Source organism: Pyrgilauda ruficollis, unplaced genomic scaffold (genome assembly GCF_017590135.1).
Source record: "Pyrgilauda ruficollis isolate IOZ18807 unplaced genomic scaffold, ASM1759013v1 scaffold297, whole genome shotgun sequence".
Lineage (NCBI taxonomy): Eukaryota > Metazoa > Chordata > Aves > Passeriformes > Passeridae > Pyrgilauda > Pyrgilauda ruficollis.
The window spans coordinates 144,077-162,098 of NW_024524344.1; the positions used below are offsets into that span (position 1 = coordinate 144,077).

General features: G+C 57.3%; 1 protein-coding gene across 1 annotated transcript in view; it reads left to right on the forward strand.

Annotated features, from left to right (window-relative positions):
* LOC121356383 (agrin-like) overlaps positions 1–17,711 on the forward strand; it is a gene marked incomplete at its 3' end in the record, with an annotated part of 65,676 nt that extends 47,965 nt beyond the window's left edge. The window contains exons 8-19 of the mRNA XM_041472690.1: positions 2,593–2,814; positions 6,011–6,205; positions 8,487–8,687; positions 12,291–12,436; positions 12,524–12,629; positions 13,155–13,274; positions 14,513–14,656; positions 15,295–15,419; positions 15,671–15,776; positions 16,217–16,365; positions 16,617–16,722; positions 17,328–17,711. Of these exons, the coding sequence (XP_041328624.1) occupies positions 2,593–2,814; positions 6,011–6,205; positions 8,487–8,687; positions 12,291–12,436; positions 12,524–12,629; positions 13,155–13,274; positions 14,513–14,656; positions 15,295–15,419; positions 15,671–15,776; positions 16,217–16,365; positions 16,617–16,722; positions 17,328–17,711 (2,004 nt within the window). The remainder of the gene's footprint in view (positions 1–2,592; positions 2,815–6,010; positions 6,206–8,486; positions 8,688–12,290; positions 12,437–12,523; positions 12,630–13,154; positions 13,275–14,512; positions 14,657–15,294; positions 15,420–15,670; positions 15,777–16,216; positions 16,366–16,616; positions 16,723–17,327) is intronic.
* Positions 17,712–18,022: the final 311 nt, after the last annotated feature.

An 18,022-nucleotide genomic window follows, 5' to 3' on the forward strand; every position in this document is an offset into this window, starting at 1 on the left:
ATTTTAACCCCTCACAAGCACCTGCCTGACAAACCCTGAGCTCTCCTGCCTCTTCCAGCAGCCAGGCCAGGGAGGCAAAGCCAAACAAAACCATCCAAGCCAGAAAAAGAGAAGAAAGTGATTAGAAGAACAATTGAAAAATACATCACACAGGAATTTCTATTTTGCAGCTGGCTGTTAAGAGCTTGCTTGTTTTGTTTGTTTGTTTGTTTGTTTTCAGCTCAGGTCCTCATTCAAAAACAAGTTTTGCAATTTCAGTTGGTAAAATAATAATTCTTTATAAGCATTCATCATCAAATTTCTTGGTTTGAATCCTTCTGGGTGCTGCAGCTGAGAAAGAAGGGATGGGATGAGGCTGACCTGGCCAGGAGTGAAGGAAAGAAGGAAGGAAGGTGTCTGTAGCTGCATCTGTCTTTTCCTCTCTCTGCTGTCCTCTCTTTCTCTCTCTCTCTCTTTCCTGTTTCGTCTGTGTCTTGTGTTTTACAGTGTTGCCTGTGTGGAGGAAGGAATTCTGTCCTGGCACCCTCCTGCTCCCTGCCCGGACACCTCTGCTGGGAGCTCGCCTCTGTCCCTCCTCCGTGGCCAGGGCCTCTCCTGGCTCCTCTCACTGCTCCCACCTGTCTCTGGCTTGGCCTGAGAGCCCCCCAGGATGGAGAGCTTGCCCTGGGGTTTGTCCCATCCCTGGCCCCAAACCCTGCTGGAGTGGAAATTGCTCTTGCCCGATGCTCGCTGTGCCCTCCAGGCAAAGGAGAGTGGGAGCAGAGGTGGGTGCTGGAGCCCCCCGCTCCTCAGCCAGCCCCCCCCGGGCTGCTGCATCACTCTGGACTGCTCCTGGTTGATTTTTCCCTCTCCTTCTGCTCCCAACTAACCCACCCTGGCTTCCCCCAGCTCCTCCTTCCCGGAGCGCTGCCCCAGCTGTGCTGCCCCAGCTGTGCTGCCCCAGCTGTGCTGTGTGTCCTGCTTGTCCCCTGTCCTAGCCCAGGGACAGGAGCTCCCCAGGGCTCCCAGCTCTCTCTGCCAGGCTCAGAGGAGCTGCTTCTGCTCGGAATTGGCTCTTCCCTGGGAGTATTTCCCAGTGGAATCAGCGTTTCTGTGGGGGGGACGGGGTTATGGGACAAAAAAAGGAAACAAACATGGGGGCAGCACCCCAGGGAGCAATTCCTGGTCCTTGGGAAGTGCTCAGAGCTGCAGAGAAGTTGGGGACAGAGCTGTGTCCTTGTGCCTGAAGTTGGGGACAGAGCTGTGTCCTTGTGCCTGAAGTTTGGGGCAGAGCTGTGTCTTTGTGCCTGAAGTTTGGGATAGAGCTGTGTCCTTGTGCCTGAGCTGAAGCTGGGGACAGAGCTGTGTCCTTGTGCCTGAGCTGTCCCCTCCCCTGCTCCTTTGCAGACCCTTGGCTCTAGGCTGGGACTAGGTAGGTGGATCCTGATCCAGGCCCTTCCTGGCTGCCTGGCACAGGAGTGCCACAGAGGTGCCACCGCTGTGCTGGTGGCAGGGGAGGTGCCCAGGGCCACTGCAGAGGGACCTTCCCCAGCTCTGCCTCGCTGCCAGGGCTGTGCTGTGTCTGCTCTTGCTCCATCTCCTCCAGGCTGCATTGTCTGTCCCCACCTGTGTCCTTGTCCTGTGTCCTTGTCACTGTCCAGCACGGGTGAAACCCGTGGTGTCCTTTCCTTGTCCCAGAGGGTCACTGGGCAGTGCTGGCCCTGTCCCCAGCAGCATGGCCACTCGTTCCTCAGCTCCTGGGTGCATTCTTGGTTGGGAGAATGGGATGTCCCTGCCAGCAGGGAGTGGGACATGGCCTCTGCTCGCTGCTGGCACTTTGTCACCGCTGGGCACCCCCCAGGGGAGGTGCCACTGCTGGGCTGGGGCTGGACATCCAGAGGGAATTCCCAACCCTGGGTTGAGGGAAGGCCACGGGATGTCCCCATCCTGCCCCACAGCAGCTCCCTGGGAAGAGGAGGGAGGAGGATGGGGTGGGGGATGAGCGACATGGTGGAGCCAGGCGTGTCCTCCCCAGCCAGCTCCTCCTGGGGAGCACCAGGGGCTTTTTGGGGAGCAGTGTGGATCCCAGGGAAGGGAGCTTTTTGGGGAGCAGTGTGATCCTGATGATGTGGATCTCAGGGAAGGGAGTTTTGATGGAGCAGTGTAGATCCCAGGGAAAGGAGCTTTCCAGGGAGCAGTGTGATCCTGATGGTGTGGGTCTCAGGGAAAGGAGCTTTTCATGGAGCAGTGTGGATCCCAGGGAAGGGAGCTTTCTGGGGAGCAGTGTGATCCTGATGATGTGGATCCCAGGGAAGGGAGCCCTCCCTGTGGGAGCCCTGTGGAAGGTTCTGCCAGTGCTGCTGCTGCTCCCGTGTGTGGGCAGGGGACAAGGTGGCAGTCCTGTTCCCGTGCCTGCTGCCCATCCCTCACCTCTGCCGCGCACGGGGCCGTGCCGAGCCGGGCATGGCGGGCTGGCACGGAGGGCACAGAGCCCAGCAGCTCGTTCAGCCCAGCTCGGGGCGGGCAGCGCCCCGCGGGACGCTGGCACGTCCTGCCCCGCTCCGTGCCAGCGCCCACCCGAGCCGCCCGCGCCTGTCCCTGTCCCCTCCGCAGACCTGGGCGCGCCCAGCCCCTGCCTGAGCGTGGAGTGCTCCTTCGGGGCCACGTGCGTGGTGAAGAACCAGGAGGCCGTGTGCGAGTGCCAGCAGCAGTGCCAGGGCCGCTACGACCCCGTGTGCGGCACCGACCAGCGCACCTACGGCAACCCCTGCGAGCTGCACGCCATGGCCTGCCTGCTGCAGAGGGACATCGGCCTGCGCCACAAGGGGCCCTGCGGTGAGACGGGGCTGGATTGGGAGGGCTGTGTCCTCAGAAGGGACACTGGGGTCAGGGTGAGACATGGCTGGATTGGGAGGGCTGTGTCCTCAAAAGGGACACTGGGGTCAGGGTGAGACATGGCTGGATTGGGAGGGCTGTGTCCTCAAAAGGGACTTTGGGGTAAGGGACAAGGGGCCCTGCGGTGAGACGGGGCTGGATTGGGAGGGCTGTGTCCTTAAAAGGGACGTTGGGGTCAGGGTGAGTGGTGGCTGGATTGGGAGGGCTGTGTCCTTAAAAGGGACGTTGGGGTCAGGGTGAGTGGTGGCTGGATTGGGAGGGCTGTGTCCTTAAAAGGGACGTTGGGGTCAGGGTGAGTGGTGGCTGGATTGGGAGGGCTGTGTCCTTAAAAGGGACGTTGGGGTCAGGGTGAGTGGTGGCTGGATTGGGAGGGCTGTGTCCTTAAAAGGGACGTTGGGGTCAGGGTGAGTGGTGGCTGGATTGGGAGGGCTGTGTCCTTAAAAGGGACGTTGGGGTCAGGGTGAGTGGTGGCTGGATTGGGAGGGCTGTGTCCTTAAAAGGGACGTTGGGGTCAGGGTGAGTGGTGGCTGGATTGGGAGGGCTGTGTCCTTAAAAGGGACGTTGGGGTCAGGGTGAGTGGTGGCTGGATTGGGAGGGCTGTGTCCTTAAAAGGGACGTTGGGGTCAGGGTGAGTGGTGGCTGGATTGGGAGGGCTGTGTCCTTAAAAGGGACGTTGGGGTCAGGGTGAGTGGTGGCTGGATTGGGAGGGCTGTGTCCTTAAAAGGGACGTTGGGGTCAGGGACAAGGGGCCCTGTGGTGAGACATGAGGCTGGACTGTCGCTGTGTCCTTGAAAGGGACATTGGGGTCAGGGTGAGACATGGCTGGGTTGAGGGGTGGTGGTGGTGGTGGCTGTGTCCTCAAAGGGACAGCAGGGTGAAGGACAAGGGGCCTTGTGGTGAGACAGGGGGCTGGGATTGTGCTGGTGGTGGCTGTGTCCTCAAAGGGACAGCAGGGTGAAGGACAAGGGGCCTTGTGGTGAGATTTGGGCTGGGATTGTGCTGGTGGTGGCTGTGTCCTCAAAAGGGACGTTGGGTCAGGGACAAGGGGCCCTGCGGTGAGACACGGGGCTGGGGGGTGGCTGTGTCCTCAAAAGGGACACTGGGGTCAGGGACAAGGGGCCTTGTGGTGAGACATGAGGCTGGGGTGTCACTGTGTCCTCAAAAGGGACATTGGGGTCAGGGACAAGGGGCCCTGCGGTGAGACACGGTCAGGCTTGGGGGTGGTGGTGGTAGCTGTGTCCTCAAAGGGACATCAGGGTGAAAACAAGGGGCCCTGATGTGAGATTTGGGCTGGGATTGTGGTCATGTTAGTTGTGTCCTCAAAGGGACATCATGGTCAGGGACAAGGGGCCCTGTGGTGAGATTTGGGGTTTGTTGTTGTCTTGTTGTTGTTGTTTTGTTGTTCTTGTTGGCCCGTGTCCTTCAGAGGGACACCAGGGTCAAGCACAAGGGGGCCCTGTGGTGGGATTTGGGCTGGGATTGTTGTTTTGGTTTTGTTGTTGTTGTTGGCCTTTGTCCTCATAAGGGACACCAGGGTGAAGGACAAAGGATGTGATGAGATTTGGGCAGGGGGCTTATTTTGTGGTTGTTAAAAGAAAAACCTCCAGGCCGGGATGAAAACATCCAGACTGGGATAAAAACCTGGTTGGGATAAAAACCTCCTGGTTGGAATAAAAACCTCCAGGCCAGGATTAAAAACACCAGTCCAGGATAAAAACCAGGATAAAAAACACCAGTCCAGGATAAAAACCAGGATAAAAACCACCAGGCCAGGATAAAAACCAGGATAAAAACCACCAGACCAGGATAAAAAACCTCCAGACCAGAATAAAAACCAGGATAAAAACCACCAGGCCAGGATAAAAACCAGGATAAAAACCACCAGACCAGGATAAAGACCACCAGTCCAGGATAAAAACCAGGATAAAAACCTCCAGACCAGGATAAAAACCTCCAGGCCAGCAGCAGGAGCCGAGCAGGGGGTTGGTGCCTCTTCCTCCCCCATGCCAAGGCAGCAGCTGCTGTGTGCAAGAGAAAAGCAGGAAAAGCACCTTGGAGCCAAATTCCTGCTGAAATGACTGGCAGGGAGGGAGGGGAGGTGTTGGGAGGAGAGGATGAATCAGTGAATACCCAGGAGTCAGGGGATGTGCTTGCTGCTGTCTCCTGCCAGGAGGGAGAGCTGCTTGGAGAGGCGTTTTTGTTTTTTTTTTTTTTACAAAATCAAGGTTTTTCTGTGCTCCCAGAAAAAACCTAATATGAACTTTAATGTGAAGCTCAGAACTACACAGGAAAGCAGCACGGAATCTAGAAAATTAGAAAAGATAAAACCTGAGGCATCAGTGCAGAATCTGAAAAATAGAAAAGCCAAAACCTTTTAGAGGCTCAACAAGGTCTTTATCTTTTCAAGTCTCTATTGTAAATATTTCCTAAAAATAAGGAAAAATATAATAATATTATATAAATACCGATATAAAAATATAAATGTAGAAAAATATAGTAATAGCATATATTACCTAATATAGTAATATTTCCTACTAATGCCTAATAATAGGTGTTTAATAACAGACAAGTGGGGAGGTTGCCAGACAATCTGCCTGCTTCATCCTTGCAAGCACCTGGGTTGAAGAGCAGAAGCTGTCCCTCAGAAATGAGCTTTACCTCCAACCCAGACCACTTATATATAAATATAATAAAATATAATAATATTCTAATATAATATAATAAAAATATAATCATATTCTAATATAATATAATAAAATATAATCATATTTTCTAATAATAGGTATTTAATAACAGATAGTGGGGTTGCCCAGACAAAGCCTGCCTCATCCCTGGAAGCACCCAGGTTGAACAGCCCTCAAAAATGAGCTTTACCTCCAACCCAGACAATTTATATATAAATACAATAAAATATAATAATGTCATAATAATGCAATATAATAATATTTCCTAATAATATGTATTTAATAAGAGATAAGTGGGGAGGTTATCAGTCAATCTGTGCCTGCCTCATCCCTGGAAGCGCCCCGCTTGAAGAGCCCTCAAAGACGAGCTTTACCTCAGCCCATGCCACCCCAAGCGATCCAGCAGCGCCTCCGGCTCTGCTCTGACGCGGAGCTCTGCCCTTGCCCTGCAGAGCGCTGCGGGAAGTGCCAGTTCGGTGCCATCTGCGAGGCGGAGAGCGGGCGCTGCGTGTGCCCCACCGAGTGCGTGCCCTCGGCGCAGCCCGTCTGCGGCACCGACGGCAACACCTACGGCAGCGAGTGCGAGCTGCACGTCCGAGCCTGCACCCAGCAGAAGAACATCCTGGTGGCTGCCCAGGGCCACTGCAGTGAGTGCCACAACGTCCCCTTTGTCCCCTTTGTGCCCCCCGTGTCGCCGCTGCTCCGCGGTGTTTGCGCGGCGCGGTGTTTGCGCGGCGCTCGCCTGAGTGGTTTTTCCTTTTACCTGGGGGATAATTGGGTACTTCCAGGCTCTCCAGCAGCTTTGGTTTGGTTTCCCCCTCGCTGGAAGTGCCCCCCGTGTTATTTGTCTGAGCCAAGCAGAGAAATTGGATTAATGTCCATGGGGCCGGGGCAGGAATTAGGCTAAAAATGTGTTAACAGCCAGCAGCAGAAGTGAGAGCAGAGCTGTGTTTGATCCTCTCCCTCCCCTCCATCCCCTGGGGTCAATTCCTTTTTGTTCCTGCTTTCCTCCCCACTCCCCAGCTCGGGGAGCTGTCTGGGCTAATTTCTTAATGAATTAAAAGCCCTGCTCGGCTCCTTTATTATTACAAAAGCTGCAATGATGATTTGAGCCTCATGCAAACCTGTCCAGCTGGGCTGAGATTCCCCAAGAATTTGGGGGAGGATGGCTGAGGGTGGCAGCTGCCTCCTAGAATAAATGATGAAATGAGATTTTTTTTCCTCCAGAAAGAGCTGCTGGGAATCCAAAATACTCAGTGTGGGCACCCAGTTTGCACAGATTAAATAAGGAATAACAACAACGAATTAATAACGAATTAATAGCGAATTAATAATGGTGATGCTCCCAGCTCTGTGACAAAACCCTGGTGGCCACGGGAGCCGCTCAGGGTGGCTGAGTGTGTCCCTCCCTGTGCCCCAGAGTCGTGTGGCAGCTCCGTGTGCTCCTTTGGCAGCCGCTGCGTGGGTGGGCAGTGCCTGTGCCCGCGCTGCGAGCGCCAGCCCCCGGCCCCGGTGTGCGGCACCGACGGCGTCACCTACCACAGCCCCTGCCAGCTGCAGGTGGCCTCGTGCCAGCTGCAGAAGAGCATCGAGGTGGCCAGGATGGGACCCTGTGAGGACGGTAGGTTGGTCCTGCTTCTCCGTGGGGCGGGGGAAAGGGAGGAAGGAGCGAGGGGAGCTTCTCTTGCTGTGCCCTGGGAGAGCCCAGACCCCTCAGAGCAGGGGGTTCTGTGCCAGGCACACTTTTCTGGTGCTCCTCTGTGCCCTGGGAGACCCCAGACCCCTCAGAGCAGGGGGTTCTGTGCCAGGCACACTTTTCTGGTGCTCCTCTGTGCCCTGGGAGACCCCAGACCCCTCAGAGCATGCCCCTCTGTGCCCTGGGAGAGCCCAGACCCCTCAGAGCAGGGGGTTCTGTGCCAGGCACACTTTTCTGCTGCCCCTCTGTGCCCTGTGAGACCCCAAAAACCCCTCAGAGCAGTGGGTTCTGTGCCAGCCATGCTTCCCTGCTGCCCCTCTGTGCCCTGGGAGACCCCAGACCCCTCAGAGCATGCCCCTCTGTGCCCTGTGAGACCCCAAAAACCCCTCAGAGCAGTGGGTTCTGTGCCAGCCAGCACCCAGCAGAAGAACATCCTGGTGGCTGCCCAGGGCCACTGCAGTGAGTGCCACAACGTCCCCTTTGTCCCCTTTGTGCCCCCCGTGTCGCCGCTGCTCCGCGGTGTTTGCGCGGCGCGGTGTTTGCGCGGCGCTCGCCTGAGTGGTTTTTCCTTTTACCTGGGGGATAATTGGGTACTTCCAGGCTCTCCAGCAGCTTTGGTTTGGTTTCCCCCTCGCTGGAAGTGCCCCCCGTGTTATTTGTCTGAGCCAAGCAGAGAAATTGGATTAATGTCCATGGGGCCGGGGCAGGAATTAGGCTAAAAATGTGTTAACAGCCAGCAGCAGAAGTGAGAGCAGAGCTGTGTTTGATCCTCTCCCTCCCCTCCATCCCCTGGGGTCAATTCCTTTTTGTTCCTGCTTTCCTCCCCACTCCCCAGCTCGGGGAGCTGTCTGGGCTAATTTCTTAATGAATTAAAAGCCCTGCTCGGCTCCTTTATTATTACAAAAGCTGCAATGATGATTTGAGCCTCATGCAAACCTGTCCAGCTGGGCTGAGATTCCCCAAGAATTTGGGGGAGGATGGCTGAGGGTGGCAGCTGCCTCCTAGAATAAATGATGAAATGAGATTTTTTTTCCTCCAGAAAGAGCTGCTGGGAATCCAAAATACTCACTGTGGGCACCCAGTTTGCACAGATTAAATAAGGAATAACAACAACGAATTAATAACGAATTAATAGCGAATTAATAACGGTGATGCTCCCAGCTCTGTGACAAAACCCTGGTGGCCACGGGAGCCGCTCAGGGTGGCTGAGTGTGTCCCTCCCTGTGCCCCAGAGTCGTGTGGCAGCTCCGTGTGCTCCTTTGGCAGCCGCTGCGTGGGTGGGCAGTGCCTGTGCCCGCGCTGCGAGCGCCAGCCCCCGGCCCCGGTGTGCGGCACCGACGGCGTCACCTACCACAGCCCCTGCGAGCTGCAGGGGGCCTCGTGCCAGCTGCAGAAGAGCATCGAGGTGGCCAGGATGGGACCCTGTGAGGACGGTAGGTTGGTCCTGCTTCTCCGTGGGGCGGGGGAAAGGGAGGAAGGAGCGAGGGGAGCTTCTCTTGCTGTGCCCTGGGAGAGCCCAGACCCCTCAGAGCAGGGGGTTCTGTGCCAGGCACACTTTTCTGCTGCCCCTCTGTGCCCTGTGAGACCCCAAAAACCCCTCAGAGCAGTGGGTTCTCTGCTAGCCGTGCTTCCCTGCTGCCCCTCTGTGCCCTGGGAGACCCCAGACCCCTCAGAGCAGTGGGTCCTGTGCCAGCCATTCTTTCTCTGTGCCCTGTGAGACACCAAAGCCCCTAAAACAGCAGGTCCTGTGCCAGGCACGCTTCTCTGCTGCCCCTCTGTGCCCTGTGAGACCCCAAAAACCCCTCAGAGCAGTGGGTTCTGTGCCAGCCACGCTTTTCTGGTGCCCCTCTATGCCCTGTGAGACCCCAAACCCCCCCCTAAACAGCAGGTCCTGTGCCAATCATGCTTCTCTGGTGCCCCTCCCTGCCCTGTGAGACCCCAAAAAGCCCCCAGAGCAGCATCTCCTATGTCAGTCACACTTCCTGTGTGCCCTGTGAGACCCCAGACCCCCCAAAACAGCAGGTCCTGTGCCAGCCACGCATCTCTGCAGCCCCTCTGTGCCCTGTGAGACCCCTCTGTGCCCCGTGAGACCCCAGTCCTGTGCCAGCCCCCTTCTAATTCCAGCCCCCATTCCGCTGTCCCAGTTTTTTCCAATTCTATCCAAACTACTTTGGGCATTTCCAGAGATCCAGGGGCAGCCACAGCTTCTCTGGGCACCCTGTGCCAGGGCCTGCCTGCCCTCACTGAGAGGAATTTTTTCCCCGTATCCCACCTCAGTTTCTTGGGTTTCAGTTTGAAACCATTCCCCTTATCCTGTCTCTGCATCCCATGTAAATTTTCCCCTTTTTTTCCCCATATCCCACCTAAATTTCCTGGTTTTCAGTTTGAAGCCAATCTCCCTTGTCCTGTCTCTGCATCCCGTGTAAATTTTCCCCTTTTTTTCCCCATATCCCACCTAAATTTCCGTTTTTCAGTTTGAAGCTGTTCCCCCTTGTCCTATATCTGCATCCTGTGTAAATTTAACCTTTTTTTCTCCTATATCCTACCTAAATTTCCTGGTTTTCAGTTTGAAGCCAATCTCCCTTGTCCTGTCTCTGCATCCCATGTAAATTTTCCCTCTCCAGTACCATCCCTGGCAGGTGTTTGGGACCAGATGATTTTTAAGTTTTCTTCCAACCCATCCCATCCCACGGCTCTGTTACCTCAGCAGAGCTCCGGGGAAGGTTTTGGGGTCGGCTCTGCCTTGCTTGGTGAGCCTAAAAATAAAGAACCTGCCGAGTTTTCCCACTCAGGGGAAAGCTGTGGGCTCCTGCTGGCACAGGGAGGGAGCTGAGGTTGCCTGGCACTCGTGGGGGAGGACGTCAGAGGCAGAGGGGAAAAGGCAGAGCAGGGTGTTTGATCACAGCCCTGCTCGGGGGATTTCAGGTTGCTGTCCCTCCACAGGCAGAGCTGTAAATTTAACCTTTTTTTCTCCTATATCCTACCTAAATTTCCTGGTTTTCAGTTTGAAGCCAATCTCCCTTGTCCTGTCTCTGCATCCCATGTAAATTTTCCCTCTCCAGTGCCATCCCTGGCCCCTGGCAGGTGTTTGGGACCAGATGATTTTTAAGTTTTCTTCCAACCCATCCCATCCCACGGCTCTGTTACCTCAGCAGAGCTCCGGGGAAGGTTTTGGGGTCGGCTCTGCCTTGCTTGGTGAGCCTAAAAATAAAGAACCTGCCGAGTTTTCCCACTCAGGGGAAAGCTGTGGGCTCCTGCTGGCACAGGGAGGGAGCTGAGGTTGCCTGGCACTTGTGGGGGAGGACGTCAGAGGCAGAGGGGAAAAGGCAGAGCAGGGTGTTTGATCACAGCCCTGCTCGGGGGATTTCAGGTTGCTGTCCCTCCACAGGCAGAGCCTGAATAATTCTGTGTGTAATGCCAAAGCCCAGCCTTTGATCACACCATAAAAAGGGCCAGGTTCCCCTTCCCCCATCCCTTTTCCCCTTCCAGCAGCCTTTGAAATCAGCCACATCTCTGCTGCTGCAGCTCATCCTGCAGATCTCCAGGGGCTTCAATCCTCTCCCAGCCCCAAATCCCAGCCCCAAATCCCAGCCCTCCCCCAGCTCCACGTCACCCACAAGCTCCCTGTGCATGGTTTGGGGTGTTTAATTGGGATTTTGGGTCCTGCATAAATGGGAATTAGGTTCCTGTATAACTGGGATTTAGGATCCTGTACAACTGGGATTTTGGCTCCTGTTTGTTTGGGATTTTGGGTCCTGCACAATTGGGATTTAGGTTTCTGTCTGTTTGGGATTTTGGTTTCCATTTGGGATTTTTGTTCCTGTCTATTTGGGATTTAGGTTCCTGAATAACTGGGATTTAGGTTCCTAAATAACTGGGATTTAGATTCCTGTATAACTGGGATTTCAGTTCCTGAATAACTGGGATTTAGGTTCCTAAATAACTGGGATTTAGATTCCTGTATAACTGGGATTTCAGTTCCTGAATAACTGGGATTTAGGTTCCTAAATAACTGGGATTTAGATTCCTGTATAACTGGGATTTCAGTTCCTGAATAACTGGGATTTAGGTTCCTAAATAACTGGGATTTAGATTCCTGTATAACTGGGATTTCAGTTCCTGAATAACTGGGATTTAGGTTCCTAAATAACTGGGATTTAGATTCCTGTATAACTGGGATTTTAGTTCCTGAATAACTGGGATTTACATTCTTGTATAACTGGGATTTTGGCTCCTGTTTATTTGGGATTTTGGGTCCTGCACAGTTGGGATTTGGGTTCCTGGATCAGAGCATGGAGTGGAACTGTCACCAAAGCGGGTGGCAGCTGGCCCTGCTGGCAGCTGGGTGACACGGGGCTCCTGGGCTGGCTCCTGTGGGGCAGGAGGAGCTGGGCCACCTGCTGGAGCCCCTCTGCAGTTGGATTGTCCATCCCCCTCTGTGGGGCAGGATTTTGGGGCTGAAAGGTGAAATTTGGGGTTTGGAGCAGTGCAGCTCCGGGCATGTCCCCAAACCAGGACAGGGCTTTGTCCCCATCCCCTGCACATGCCCCCCCCGAAATGTCACCGTGGCCATCCTTGTAGGAATGTGCCTCCTGTTGATGGAGTGACCAAATTATTCTTTGTCTGCTTAAAAAGGCAAAAAGCCCAGAAGTTTCTCTCCTCAATTTGGTAAAAAGACACCTCATAGGACCTCTGAGGTCACCTCAGACCTGGGGCTGTCAGATTGGACAGAGGCCAAGAAGTCCCACCTAAGTAATTCACCAAAAAAAGAAGAGATCAAAGGAAGTAATCACTTTTGTGGGGTGTTTTAGCAAGAGGAAGAACCTCTTACCCGTAATTTACAGAGAAAAACAGAGTTTTCTCTGTAAAAGCTTTGCGTTTTTACCTTTTATTAAACCTTTCTCTATTTCCAACACAACCTCCAAACCCATCCTCCTAATTTTATACCAAGTAGCAGAGAACTATATCTCAAGAGTTCCTCTTCAAGCTCATCCCACCAAGCTGCAAGCACAAACCCCTTCCCTCCCTGTCCCCAGAGTGTGGCTCGGGGGGCTCCGGCTCGGGGGACGGCAGCGAGTGCGAGCAGGAGCGGTGCCGGCAGTTCGGGGGCTGGTGGGACGAGGACGCCGAGGACGAGCCCTGCGTGTGTGACTTCACCTGCGTGGCCGTGCCCCGCAGCCCGGTGAGCCCTGCCCTCGTGCCGTCCCCCGCCCGGGTGGCACAGCCGTGCCAGGGGCTGCCCTGAGCTGTGCCCTCGCCCTGCTGGCAGGTGTGCGGCTCTGACGGCGTCACCTACGCCAACGAGTGCGAGCTGAAGAAGACGCGGTGTGAGAAACGCCAGGAGCTCTTTGTCGCCAGCCAGGGAGCCTGTCGGGGTGAGTGCCCTGGGGAGGCCACTCCCCCATGGGTGTGTCCCTGGGTGTGTCCCCTGGGGAGGCCACTCCCCCTCTGGGTGTGTCCCTGGGTGTGTCCCCTGAGGGAGGCCACTCCCCCCTCTGGGTGTGTCCCCTGAGGAGGCCACTCCCCCATGGATGTGTCCCCTGGGGAGGCCACTCCCCCTCTGGGTGTGTCCCCTGAGGGTGGCCACTCCCCCTCTGGGTGTGTCCCTGGGTGTGTCCCTGGGTGTGTCCCCTGAGGGTGGCCACTCCCCCCTCCAGGTGTGTCCCTGTGTGTGTCCCCTGGGGAGGCCACTCCCCCTCTGCTGGGTGTGTCCCCAGCTGTGCCCCAGCCATGTCCCTAGTGTCCTTTCCCTGGGAATGAGCAGGAATTGCTCTCAGGAGCCACACCGCTGTCCCCTGTCCCCTGGCCAGCAGCTCCCAGCATCTCCAGGAGGATTTGTGGGAATGCTGCCGCATCCCGGGTGCCAGCGTGACCTTTGTGTCCCTGTGTCCCCCCCGCAGGCCTGGCCACCACCCCGCCGCCCCTGCTGGTGGTGCACTGCAGCCAGACCGTCTACGGCTGCTGCCCCGACAACGTCACCCTGGCGCTGGGCGTGGGAGCAGCCGGGTGTCCCAGTGAGTGCCACCTCTGGGGACACCAGGGGACCCTCAGGGGGGCTGGAGGAGCAGCTGGAGGGAGGATTTGGGGTCCCCGGGAGGTGAAGCTGGACGCTCCCCAGCTGTAGGATTGTGGGATATTCACGTTGGAAAAGCTCTCCTGAGTTGCAGCACTGCTGTGGTCGCCACAAAGTCCTGTCCCCAAGTGCCACATGCACGGGGTTTTGAGCATTTCCAGGGGTGGTGGTTCCATCGCTTCCCTGGGCAGCCCATTCCAAACCTGACCACTCTTCCAGGGAACAAATCTTCCCAAATATCCAACCTGAACCTCCCCTGGTGCAGCTTTTCCTCTGCTCCTGTCCCTTGTCCCCAGGGAGAAGGGACTGACCCCTCCTGCCCCACAACCTCCCACTGCTGGTGATCCTCCCATCCTTCCAAAATCCCTGAGCCAGCTCCCAGGCCTCAATCCTTTGGGAATGCAGGAGGGCAGGGTGCTGGAGGGGACACTTTGGGTCCTTTGGATGTCCCCAGAGCTGCCTCCAGGGCCTTGGTGCCTTCAACCCACTGCTGAGCTCGGGGATTTCCACCTGCCTGAGTGACAGGAATATTCCATGGGGAGAAACTTGTCACCTGGGGACCTTCCAGAGGCCAGGGACAGCTGGGTGACCCCCTGTGCAGGAAGCTGAGCTGGCCAGGGGCTCATTAATATTTATTCACTAATTATCCGAGCCAGCAGGAGCGTTTTGAAAGGCTCTCAACAGCTGAGGCTGTGGCTGCCTGATGGGGGAAACATCAGCCCATGGAGACACAGCTCCAGGGTGGGGTAATGCTGAGCAGGGAGTGCTGGATAATGGGGGAAAAACAGCTGGATAGTGGGGGGAAACACAGCTGGATGATGGAGGGAAAACAGCTGGATAGTGGGGGGAAACACAGCTGGATGATGGAGGGAAGACAGCTGGATAATTGACCCCATAACTGTGTTCTTTCCCCCTTCCCCATAACTGTGTATTTCCCCTGTTCCCACCCCATAACTGTGTTTTTTTCCCCCTTTCTGACCCCATAACTGTGTTTTTTTCCCCCTTTCCCACCCTATAACTGCATTTCCTCCTTTCCAACCCCATAACTGTGTTCTTTCCCCCTTTCTGACCCCATAACTGTGTATTTCCCCTGTCCCCACCCCCTAACTGTGTTATCCCCCATCCCCACCCCATGACCGTGTCCTTGCCCCGTTCCCACGCCGTGACCCGTGTCCCCGTTGCCAGCGTGTCACTGTGACCCCGTGGGCTCGGTGCGGGATGACTGCGAGCAGATGTCGGGGCTGTGCTCCTGCAGGACGGGCATCACGGGCATGAAGTGCACCCAGTGCCCCGACGGCAGCAGGCTGGGCACCACGGGCTGCCACAAGGGTGAGGGGCCCTGCTTGCTTGGGCTTTGGGTCCTGCTTGTTTGGGGTTTGGGTCCTGCTTATTTGGGGTTTGGGGTCCTGCTTATTTGGGGTTTTGGGTCGTGCAGCACTGGGGTTTGTGGTCCTGCTTATTTGGGGTTTGGGGTCCTGCTTATTTGGGGTTTGGGTCCTGTTTATTTGGGGTTTGGGTCCTGCAGCACTGGGTTTTGTGGTCCTGCTTATTTGGGGTTTGGGTCCTGCTGATTTGGGATTTGGGGTCCTGCTTATTTGGGATTTGGGGTCCTGCTTATTTGGGGGTTTGGGATCCTGCTTATTTGGGCTTTGGGTCCTGTTTATTTGGGGTTTGGGGTCCTGCTTATTTGGGTTTGGGGTCCTGCTTATTTGGGCTTTGGGTCCTGTGTATTTGGGATTTGGGGTCCTCCTTATTTGGGGTTTGGGTCCTGCTGATTTGGGGTCCTGCAGCACTGGGGGTTCTGGGTCCTGTGTATTTGAGGTTTGGGTCCTGCCTATTTGGAATTTGGCTCCTGCCTATTTGTGATTTTGGCTCCTGCCTATTTGTGATTTTGGCTCCTGCCTGTTTGGGATTTTGGCTCCTGCTAACTGGGATGTTTTCCCGGCTCCCCCTCTCGCCCTGCCCAGACCCCTCAGCCCCCAGGTCCTGCGAGGAGCTGAGCTGTGACTTCGGGGCCTCGTGCGTGGAGCTGAACGGCTTCGCCCACTGCGAGTGCCCGTCCCCGCTGTGCTCCGAGGCCAACACCACCAAGGTCTGGGGACACCTCTGGGGGCTCGGGGACCTTTGGGGTGGGACACGAAACCCTGCAGGAGTTGTTCCCTGCTGGGCACACAGGTCACAGATGTCTCCTGGCATCCCTGAGCTGCTCTGTGCCCCCCAGCCCGCCCTGGGTCCCTCTGTGCCCCAGAGGAGCCCCCCACAATCACTGCCAGGGTTCAGGGCCCTGTTGGTGCTACTGGGAGGGGCCCAGAGGGGCAGCTCCGGTGTCCCCTGTGTCGCCAGGTGTGTGGCTCTGATGGTGTCACCTACGGGGACCAGTGCCAGCTGCGGACCATCGCCTGCAGGCAGGGCCAGCACATCACGGTCAAGCACGTGGGGCAGTGCCACGGTGAGTGTCCCCTGGGCAGTGCCACTGAGTGTCCCCTGGGCAGTGCCACGGTGAGTGTCCCCTGGGCAGTACCACTGAGTGTCCCCTGGGCAGTGCCACACTCAGTGTCCCTGGGGCAGTGTCTTGTTCAGTGTCCCCTGGGCAGTGCCATGCCCAGTGCCCCAGGACAGTACCACACTGAGTGTCCCCAGGGCAGTGCCATGCTCAGTGTCACTGTGACAGTGCCACTGAATGTCCCCTGGGCAGTGCCATGCCCAGTGCCCCAGGACAGTACCACACTGAGTGTCCCCAGGGCAGTGCCATGCTCAGTGTCACTGTGACAGTGCCACTGAATGTCCCCTGGGCAGTGCCATGCCCAGTGCCCCAGGACAGTACCACACTGAGTGTCCCCAGGGCAGTGCCATGCTCAGTGTCACTGTGACAGTGCCACTGAATGTCCCCTGGCCCCCTCTCGCCCTGCCCAGACCCCTCAGCCCCCAGGTCCTGCGAGGAGCTGAGCTGTGACTTCGGGGCCTCGTGCGTGGAGCTGAACGGCTTCGCCCACTGCGAGTGCCCGTCCCCGCTGTGCTCCGAGGCCAACACCACCAAGGTCTGGGGACACCTCTGGGGGCTCGGGGACCTTTGGGGTGGGACACGAAACCCTGCAGGAGTTGTTCCCTGCTGGGCACACAGGTCACAGATGTCTCCTGGCATCCCTGAGCTGCTCTGTGCCCCCCAGCCCGCCCTGGGTCCCTCTGTGCCCCAGAGGAGCCCCCCACAATCACTGCCAGGGTTCAGGGCCCTGTTGGTGCCACTGGGAGGGGCCCAGAGGGGCAGCTCCGGTGTCCCCTGTGTCCCCAGGTGTGTGGCTCTGATGGTGTCACCTACGGGGACCAGTGCCAGCTGCGGACCATCGCCTGCAGGCAGGGCCAGCACATCACGGTCAAGCACGTGGGGCAGTGCCACGGTGAGTGTCCCCTGGGCAGTGCCACTGAGTGTCCCCTGGGCAGTGCCACGGTGAGTGTCCCCTGGGCAGTACCACTGAGTGTCCCCTGGGCAGTGCCACGGTGAGTGTCCCCTGGGCAGTGCCACTGAGTGTCCCCTGGGCAGTGCCACTGAGTGTCCCCTGGGCAGTGCCACGGTGAGTGTCCCCTGGGCAGTACCACTGAGTGTCCCCTGGGCAGTGCCACGGTGAGTGTCCCCTGGGCAGTGCCACTGAGTGTCCCCTGGGCAGTGCCACACTCAGTGTCCCTGGGGCAGTGTCTTGTTCAGTGTCCCCTGGGCAGTGCCATGCCCAGTGCCCCAGGACAGTACCACACTGAGTGTCCCCAGGGCAGTGCCATGCTCAGTGTCACTGTGACAGTGCCACTGAATGTCCCCTGGGCAGTGCCATGCCCAGTGCCCCAGGACAGTACCACACTGAGTGTCCCCAGGCCAGTGCCACCCCCGTATCCTGAGGCTGGCCCTGCCACCCCGTGAGACACCCCCTGTCACAGCACCTCCCCTTCCCAGGCTTTGTCACCCCATTCCCAGTGCCACCCTGCTCACGTCCCCCCTCTGCTGCTCCTGCAGAGTCCATCACCCACTCGAGCCCCCCGGTGCCCCCCACGCCGCTGCCCACGCTGCCCCCGGACCGGCTCCTGCTGCCCGCACCCCCTCGGGCCACCACGCGCGCCCCGCCGCCCACCGCGGCGGCCGCCACCTCGTCACCGCCACACGCCAGGCCCACGGAACGAGGCCACCCCACCACGAGGCGTGTGACAACAGCCAGGCCGGCCACCACACCCTGGGTCACCCACGGGGTGCACAGAGCCACCGTCCGCCCGCTGGCCACCGTGCCCGTGGTGGCGGCCACCAGCCAGACGGGCTACGGCGAGTCCGGCAGCGCTGAGGGCAGTGGGGACCAGGACATGGGGACCAGCGGTGACCAGGAGTCCAGCGGGGCGGGATCTGCCGGTGAGTGACACCCCTGGGCTCTGTGGTGCCACTGAGTGTCCCCTGGGCAGTGCCACAGTGAATGTTCCCCGGGCACTGCCACGATGAGTGTCCCCAGGGCAATGCCACTGAATGTTCCCAGGACAGTGCCATGCTCAGTGTCCCCAGGGCAATGCCATTGGATGTCCCCAGGGCAGTGCCATGTTTAGTGTCCCCAGGGCAATGCCATTGGATGTCCCCAAAGCAGTGCCACTGAGCGTCCCCAGGGCAATGTCACTGACTGTCCCCAGGGCAATGCCATTGAGTGTCCCCAGGGCAGGGCCATTGAGTGT